The sequence below is a fragment of the Salarias fasciatus genome, chromosome 6 (assembly GCF_902148845.1).
Source record: "Salarias fasciatus chromosome 6, fSalaFa1.1, whole genome shotgun sequence".
Lineage (NCBI taxonomy): Eukaryota > Metazoa > Chordata > Actinopteri > Blenniiformes > Blenniidae > Salarias > Salarias fasciatus.
In genome coordinates, this window is record NC_043750.1 from 7,849,710 (window position 1) to 7,858,550 (window position 8,841).

Genomic DNA, 8,841 nt, shown 5'->3' on the forward strand with positions numbered 1-8,841 from the left:
AAAATTATTTATTTCCTAAAGCGACGAAGAAGAAAGAGCTAAGTTTGAAAATAATTAAGTATGAAAAATATGTAAAAATTGATCCCCACTTTCTTCCAAATCGCAAATCAAATTAATTTCAAATAAATTTTAAATAAATTAAATCTTTCAAACATATCGTGTTCTCTTCTGATGCTGCGCTTTGATTTGCTGATTGCAGAGCGACGTCACTCGACGTGCCTTCCTATTGGCTGATCGAAAGCGAACCGCGTCTGCCTCTCGCTCTCTGATTGGCTGATTTCGAGGCTGCGTCTCTCAACGCGCCTGCCTATTGGCTGCCGCTATGCCGCCCGTGTCGTGTGTCCTGAAGCCGAGGTGAAGGTGAACCGGGTCCGTCTCTGATTCTCTGGCCGCCGCTGGAAGCTCCACGTCCCGTCAGCTCCTCCCGCACCGCTCCTGAACCATGTCCGTCTTCAGCGACGTCCCGCAGGCCCCGCCGGTGGCCGTCTTCAAGCTGACGGCCGACTTCAGAGAGGACAGCCACCCTCAGAAGGTGAACCTGGGAGTCGGAGGTAAGAGCTAATGCTAACGCTAAAGCTAAAGCTAAGCTCCCCCTCTTCCAGCGGGGTCTAAACTTCTGCTTCCGGCGTGCTTCTAACCATGCTGGCCTCTGAGCTCGAGGAGTCCGAGCAGCCGTGGAGCCGCCAGGCTGCCTCGGAGCTGCAGCGCTCTGTCGTGACCTTCGCTACAAGCTAACACTGAAGCTAACAGCTCATTCACAGTTTAGCTCCTCTGTTAAACATTAAAACGTAATGTCTTCCACCTTCAGAGACACTACAGGACTTATTCTCAAGACTGCTCTCTTCCACGATCCCCACCCCCTGAGAAAGAGACCCTAGTTTAACGTGGGACATTATTTACAGGAGGGATCGCTCACTTGTCCCACTGTCATATGTGTCCCTGAACGCGTCACAACACAATTGAAATGATCACGAGCCAAAGTCATAAAAAAAATCCTTAAATCACTGTTGCACGACTGACACTCCGGAGGTTTGTGAGAGATGGTAAATCTTTGCTCTGAGATTTGATTTTCACAGATAATTGTGTTGCTCGTGACTCAGCAGGGATCATAACCTGCCAGATGTGAAACCTCAGAGATCATCCACATGTTTCTGAATCCCAGAGGAAGTGTGATCCTGAAAGAGATGATTATTGATTTACTTTTCTTCTCTGCAAGCATCAAGCTGCATCGAGAACTGTCCGTGTACAGCATTCGGCTCAACATGTATGGATCATTTCACCTCGTGATGGTCTGGAGGAGACTCTCCTCACGAGACCTCACATAAAGCAGTTCCCATGTCATTTAAAGTTAGTTTTTGGTTTCAGTCAGATGAGATAAATTAGCTGTTAAAGGCAATACCAACGTGTGTGCAGTGAAAATAAATGTTGGTGTTAGCTGCCATGCTGAGCCTGTTGTTTGAGCTGATCGGCCAGACATTTTCCAGTAGAGCATGAATGCAGTGAATGAAGCATTAGGCGTGTTGCTTTTTTATTCTTTCATGTGTTTACTGCAGACATTGATGTTTCAATGAGGGGAAATTTGCGATACATGAATATTCTGCCATCCACAATGAAACACCTGTCAGACTGAACCAGCAGAACTTTCTCTCAGATCACCGTTTGTGAGGTTAGGGGTTGATGCTACTCCTTTACCGTGTTTTTGTTTTTGTTTTTTGTTTTTGTTTTTTTTTTGGGTTGTTTTGATGAAAACACCTTCTATCAAGCTCTTCTTTGCCAAAACTGAACACTGAATCTAAAATCTAGTTTGTCCAACCGCCGACCAGTAAAAGCAGGCAGTTTCTGACGTCTTGTTTGGAATTTCGGTTTGGACGGCCTGTTAGTCCCATGTGATGTTCGATGTTTCTGTCAGTTCAGACCCAGCGCCTCACCCGGCATAACCTGCAGATATCGCTCATGTTTTTCCCCAGTGAGCTGAACTTAAGATGCAGTGTGATTTCTTTAGTTCCAGCTCTGTTTCTGTGTTCAGTTTGGTAGATGGTTGGTGTCCTCCCGGTGCAGAGGTTATCCTCGTTCACCTGAACTCGCTGTTCATAAACTGCTCTTGCCGCGAGGCTTTTTCATCTTGTTGCCAAAACATGTGATCACGGAGCCAGCTGTTCAGGGTGACGTGGAGCTGCTGTCATTCAATCCCAGCCGGCGCTCGGGGTTTGGTGCTGAGGCCTGTGAACCGGCTCATCAGGAGATCCTGCTGCTGTTGGTTTGGACTGAGTCTTGAGCTGGGGCGGCCTCCAGTGTGGACGGCTCTCCGGTCGACTCCACCACCTGCCCCACCTGCCTCACGGCCCGATCCCCGGGCTCCTCTGTCTTCACTGTGACTCCAGCGAGGACTGGTTTGACCTTCCAGGTCTGTCAGCCTGATATCTGACACTGCAGTGTGGCGTGAGGGCGTTCTTCAGGAGTCAGATATGCCAGGCGGCTCCTCACGGTGTCACGTGGCGCCGCGCAGCCTGTTAAGGTCACAATCTGAAATGTTTGTGCTGTTAACGTGAGGAGCGTCGGCTCTCTGCTGCTAAAGTGTATGAAAACACGCGGTGCTGATTGACGGCGCTGTAATCCGCGGCTCCTCAGCGCCCCTCTGACCTCGTGGCCTCTGCACGGGGCCGCTGTGTTCCGCCGTAACGACGTGCGTGGCGCCGTGTCCCCTCCAGCTTACCGTACCGACGACTGCCTGCCCTGGGTGCTGCCGGTGGTGAAGAAGGTGGAGCGGCTGATCGTGGAGGACGGCAGCCTGAACCACGAGTACCTCCCCATCCTGGGCCTGCCCGAGTTCCGCTCCGCCGCCTCCAAGGTCGCCCTGGGAGACGACAGCGCCGCCATCAAGGACAACCGGGTGAGGCCGGCGGCGAGCGAGCCAGAGCTCCGACCGCTCTGCTCTCTGAGAATTAAACGCCGGGCTTCCCCCGTCAGGTGGGAGCAGTCCAGGCTCTGGGCGGGACCGGGGCCCTGAGGGTCGGCGCAGACTTCCTGCGGCGGTGGTACAACGGCGTCAACAACACGGCCACGCCCGTCTACGTGTCGGCGCCCACCTGGGGTCAGTAGCCGTCTCCCGGAAGGGTCCCGGCGTGGGCCCGGGTCGCACGTTTCACCCCCTCTCCTTGGCTTTCCATCCAGAGAACCACAACGGCGTGTTCGCCGACGCCGGCTTCAAAGACATCCGGCCGTACCGCTACTGGGACGCCGCCAAGCGAGGCCTGGACCTCGCCGGGATCATGGACGACCTGGAGGTGAGGCCAGGAGGGCGGCCTGAACACGGAGGAAGCAGCAGGGAGGGTGTGTGTGTGTCTGGAGTGTGTGTTCTGAGCTGAGTTTATGTATTCCTCCTTTATTTCACTTTGCTTTGTTGAATGCTATTAGAATGCATTATTTTGCACTACTTAAATCTGCTTTTTTAAATTTTATTTTGGAGTTTGGAGAGATTTGAGGAGCAAAACTCTGAAGGAGTATATGAAGGAAATATAAGATAAAATGTTAAGGCACCAGTTTTGTTTTTTTATTTTCATGATGTGTTGTTGCTGTATTAGTCAAATGATGGGGAAACAATTGAAGATTTAAACCACTAATCTGTCTATCACATTTTTAAAGAGTAAGAGTTTTGCCCAGCCGGTTGTTGCAGGTCACCTCGGGCTCCATTTTGAAGCATTCAGTGAAAGAAGTTCAGTTGTTAGTGGCGTCTGACTCAGCAGAGCCTCGTTTCCGCAGAACGCTCCGGAACACTCCATCTTCGTCCTTCACGCCTGCGCACACAACCCCACCGGCACCGACCCCACCCAGGAGGAGTGGAAGAAGATCGCAGAGGTCATGAAGGTAAACCGGCTCGGCGGCACTTTGACCTGCAGCGCCGTGGGCTTGTAGTTTGACGCCAGCCTCATCGTTATGCAGCATTATAGAAGGTGTGGAACTGAAAAAAAACACATCCTGGGATCAGGGTAACGCAGCTCTGGTTCTGGTTTTTGTTGTATATTTCATTTAGTTCAAGTTCTTCCACATTGGTGACATTGAGTCCTGCAGTGCCATCTAGTGGTCCCAGTCGGTATATTCCTGTAATCCAGACGTCTCTTCGTCACGTTCTTTATGCAGAAGTTCCTCGATACAGGCTGTCTTGTGACTCCAGGTGTTATTCAGTGTTCCCAGCAGCCTGGATTTCATTTATTTAACACATTTTTAAACTTCTTAAACCTTTCCATGTTCTGAAAGAGATCCTGTTGAAACGGGTTCTGATCCGCCTTGGTTTTCTGTGCGCCCCCCCCAGAGGAGGAACCTCTTTGTGTTCTTCGACTCGGCGTACCAGGGCTTCGCCTCCGGCAGCCTGGATAAAGACGCCTGGGCGATCCGCTTCTTCGTGTCGGAGGGCTTCGAGCTCTTCGTGGCTCAGTCCTTCTCCAAGAACTTCGGCCTCTACAGTGAGTCCTCGCCGTTCCGGTCTAACCCCCCCCCAGAGTCCGCACCCCGGTAAAGCAGTGCTCCGTTTTCAGACGAGAGGGTGGGGAACCTGACGGTGGTCGCCCGGGACAACGAGAACCTGACCCGCATCCTGTCCCAGATGGAGAAGATCGTGAGGACCACCTGGTCCAACCCCCCGTCTCAGGGGGCGCGCGTCGTCAGCAAGACCCTCAACTGTCCCGAGCTCTTCGCGGAGTGGTACGGCGGGTCGGGCGCCGGGCGGGTCGGGCACCGGGCGCCTTCCCGGGCGGCCGCTGACCGGCGCTCTGGTCTGGTTCCCCTCCAGGAAGGATAACGTGAAGACCATGGCGGACCGCGTCCTGCTGATGAGGGACCAGCTGAAAGCCAAGCTGCAGGCTCTGGGCACCCCGGGCACCTGGGACCACATCACCCAGCAGATCGGCATGTTCAGCTTCACCGGCCTGAACCGTGAGTGGACCGCCCGCCGCCGCCGCTCGCCGCCGCCGCTCGCCGCCGCCGCTCGCCGCCGCCGCGCCCCGTCCTGTCCTGACCTGAGAACCTGTCTCCTGCCCCCGCAGCCAAGCAGGTGGAGTACATGATCCGGGAGCGCCACGTCTACCTGATGGCCAGCGGCCGCATCAACATGTGCGGCCTCACCTCCAAAAACATCGACTACGTGGCGCAGTCCATCCACGAGGCCGTCACCAAAGTCCAGTGAAGGCCGGTCCCGCCCCCCCTCCCCGTCTCCCCCTCCCCCTCCCCGTCCCCGTCCTCCCTCTGCTGGAACCACAGCGTTTGGACCGGAGGGAGGACCGAGTCTCTGTCCTCATGGAAGTTTCTGGGAGGTGCAATGTTTCTGAGGAGACTCCTGAACGCACACCGCCGGTCACATCCGGCCTCAGAGAGCATATTTTATCCTGTGGCTTCCCATCCCGTGCTGCCTTTTTTTAGTTCCAGTCATTTGTGGTCACATCCGAGTCTCCATATTGATCAGGACGGGTTTATTGCATTGATAATGCTCCTCCTTACCCCCCTGTAGGCTCTCCAGACGGGTCTGAAGCACATTTCAATCTTATTTTTAATGTTTTTAGAGGGACGTGTGGATGGTCTGCAGGGGATATATTCAATCAGCCAAATGAGCTTCGGCCGCTAAAGTAGCCCCGTTAGCTAGCCCGCTAAAACCACTGAAGTGACTTAAATTGCCAAACTGCACGAAGTGGTGCAAACATCCGAAAGAGCTCAAAACCCTGAAAAAGTGCTAAATTACTTTTAGCGGCTAAAACACCTGAAACTGCCGAAGCAGCTGAATTGGCCTTAACGGGAATAAAATGTGTGTTTTTCCTCTGCTTTACCTTCATTTGAATGGTTAAATATGTTCTGCTGCTCCAGGTCAAGTGTATTTATTGTGAAGTGGTGAAAACTCCCGATGTAGAACAAACCAGGCACTCCAGTAATCCCTCGGTCGGGCGATGCTGTGATCTGAATGTTTCCGGCCGAAGCCGAGTGTTTTTCCATCGATGCTCACCGTCTCTGCCACGGCCGCCCGACAAAGGTCACTTGAAGGTTAAACGCACGTGCCTCGTGTCCAGAGTGTTTCCTCGCAGCCGGGTTAAAGGTCGTGTCAGAGGGCGGATGTCGTCGGCGTGGCAGCCTCTCCCCTCACAGCTGGAAATAAACCTTCACCACTGAAACGCTCCGCTTCCTCTTTATTCTCTCATGTTTGCTGGTTTGAATGTGAATCTGACGGCCAGCGCCGCCGTTGTTTCTGTTCTTCACGTCATTCCTGTGTCCGTCGCCGCCGCCTGACCCCCCCCCCCCCGAACCTGAACACCCAGTGGTTTCACTCTGGCTGAACTTTGACCCCCGTCAGAGAATCAGTAATCCTGTTCCTGGCATCAACTAATCCAGTTGTTGATGTTTTTGTGCTCGTGCAGGCAGAGTGGGATCCCTCAGCAGGTCTGCAGAGACTTTGCCCCAGTAGACGGGGTCGTTTGAGGTTTGGTGATGATTTCAGAAAAAGTCAATAATTAACATCAACCTGGATTCGACTGCGTCGGTGTTTTTTTAACCTGGTGCCAGACACTGTCCGCATGGCCTCAAACGGCCCCACCGTTCATTTACTGAAAGGATTTTAAAATGCGAAGTCATTTTCAGGGGAGTTTAGAAATAGGAGTCGTGTCCTACAATATAAAACACTTGGCTGTATGTCACTTGTAGTTGTTTTCTGTGCACAATTCTGATTGAGCACATTTTTCCTCATAATTTCATATATTTTTACCAGCATGCATCTCTGGAAATAAGATGCTTTTGGGTTCATGTTGTTATAAGAAGTAATCTCAGTGATGAGCAGGATTATTGAGTTTTCTTCACTTTGATGGGATGAACAGATGCACAGGTTATTGAAAATTAACAGTTTAAACTCGCCGGTTTCAAAAGAAGACAGCAGGCCGGTGAACTTGTGTGAAACTTTGTATTTTTTGTACATTTTGATGCAAAATACCGTCACATAGAGTCTCTCTACACGTGTTCAACTCCAAAAAACACTTTCTGTTACAAAACAGGGCTGAAAACGATAGAAATCATCTCCACTGGCGTGATGTGGTTCAGAGAGGAGCAGAGTGTCCCGGACGGCGCTCCACTGCAGCACAGTGACTCAGCAGCAGGGCTTTATGGGAAGAGGGGGGGGGCTGCAGCCCTGATGCAGCCGCTCCGGCTCTGCTGCAGACAGGAAGCTGCAGACAGTGGTGTTTTGCTCTTCTTGCAGCAGTGAAGGACGAGAAAAGCCAAATAACGACATGAGGGGTCGATGCAGGGCATTAGCATCAGCATTAGCATTAGCATTCAGAATCTAACTCTACCAACCGCGCTGAGCTTCATGCAGAGCAGAAATGCAGCGACGCGTTCTGCAGGTCAGAGGACGGGGCGGCGGCGCGACCACTGCATCGGCCGGATGGAGAATACATGAACGGTTCCATCACTGCTGCAGTGACTCACTGAACCAGCAACAGCAGGGACACATTTCACTCCACTGCAGTCTCCTCTGGACGGAGCGTCATGGTAACCTCTGCATTCAAACTTCAGCTTTGTTATAAAGTGTGAGGAATGGAAATGTGCATTTCCTACAGTGAGTACAGTCTTAACATGGAGCCAGTTTCAATGAAACTTCCTGTTGCAAAACAGTCAAATGTCTGCAAAAATATTCCCATAATGCAACAGCTACAGGAGAGGTTTTTTGTTTTGTTTTTTTTTAAACTCCCCCTGACAGCACAGCTTCAGGCTAAAGCTCGCTCTCGGCGTTCTGTTATGGCCACACGAGATATCTTCTTTGAAATTCTCAGCGTTTTCTTGGCGGCTTGTTGGTCCAGATCGGAGCCTCTTGCGAGCCTGTTTTGGCCCACGGGCCTTATGTTTGACACCTCCGCTCTATGACCTGTAATTGATCTGGTTGTCTGGGTGAGATGGGGAGTTGAACCACCAACCTCTGGATTGAAGAAGACCCAGTAAATTCGGCCTGAGAAGCATTATTTTTAAGGCATTGCCCATATGTAGACATTTTGTTTGATGAGATCGGAGCGTCTGCCTCCCTGAACTCCTCTTTTCTTCATATTGAACGGAGCTGACAGGAATCGCAGCTTCTGTTTGAAGTTTTCCTTCAGTCTCTCGTCTCTTCTCTCCTGGAGATTTGTTGTTGAAATCTTCACATGCAGCTTCACTCTGTTCGGCTCAGGATTTGTTTGGAAAGACTTTAATTTGAACTTGTTTTCTTTCCACCCACAATAAGAGAGAAAGTGACAGAGTTGAAACGTTTACTCTCCACTTATCTCTTCATATTTGGCTTTCTTCTCACAAATCCATGTAAGATATTCCTGCTGGGGAAAGGCCCGGATCTCGGTTGCTGGACTGATGACTGTTCAGGAAGGTTCAGCGGTTAGAAATGAAGGCGACATGTTGTCTGAATCAGAATGCAGACGGTCTGAAACACCGAACAAACTACTGGAATAGAGGAATCAAACTTTTATGAGATATAAACTACAGCTCGAATGAGATTCCTGGCGATAAAAAGCAGGCGTAGGGGAAAACAACTGAGACGGAGAGGCAAATGGAGCTTTCACGGTTTTAAATTAGGGCCAATCTGTTTATTCTGGCGGCTCACAGCTGTCTGAGCCTCTTCTCTCAACAGAATCACTGAGAAAGTGTTCATCTGAGGGACGTTTCCCCTCATAAACACAACAAATACTGACAGAAAAGTGAGATTTACACTTTCTGTCCAAGAGACGAACGCTCAGATTTCTGCCTCAGAACCATCAGTGACCACTAGGGGGCAGCTGGAAGAAACTAAAACATGACTTCGAGCCCCTTCAAGACCGTTTTGACTGAAAT

At 51.1% G+C, this 8,841-nt stretch overlaps 1 protein-coding gene across 1 annotated transcript; it reads left to right on the forward strand.

Moving 5' to 3' along the window:
- Positions 1-327: 327 nt before the first annotated feature.
- Positions 328-6,152, forward strand: LOC115390170 (aspartate aminotransferase, cytoplasmic-like). Its single transcript, XM_030093939.1, has 9 exons — positions 328-551; positions 2,709-2,890; positions 2,968-3,091; positions 3,172-3,284; positions 3,760-3,864; positions 4,310-4,460; positions 4,533-4,698; positions 4,787-4,929; positions 5,040-6,152. The coding sequence occupies exons 1-9, from the start codon at positions 443-445 to the stop codon at positions 5,177-5,179; spliced, it is 1,233 nt and encodes a 410-aa protein (XP_029949799.1). The 5' UTR covers positions 328-442; the 3' UTR covers positions 5,180-6,152.
- Positions 6,153-8,841: the final 2,689 nt, after the last annotated feature.

Bases quoted from the DNA above. Each gene is read 5' to 3' on its own strand.
- LOC115390170 (XM_030093939.1), top strand. From the start codon at position 443: ATGTCCGTCTTCAGCGACGTCCCGCAGGCCCCGCCGGTGGCCGTCTTC. The intron at 3,092-3,171 runs GTCAGTAGCCGT...CTTTCCATCCAG, and splicing joins CGTGTCGGCGCCCACCTGGG to AGAACCACAACGGCGTGTTC. The intron at 3,285-3,759 runs GTGAGGCCAGGA...TCGTTTCCGCAG, and splicing joins GGATCATGGACGACCTGGAG to AACGCTCCGGAACACTCCAT.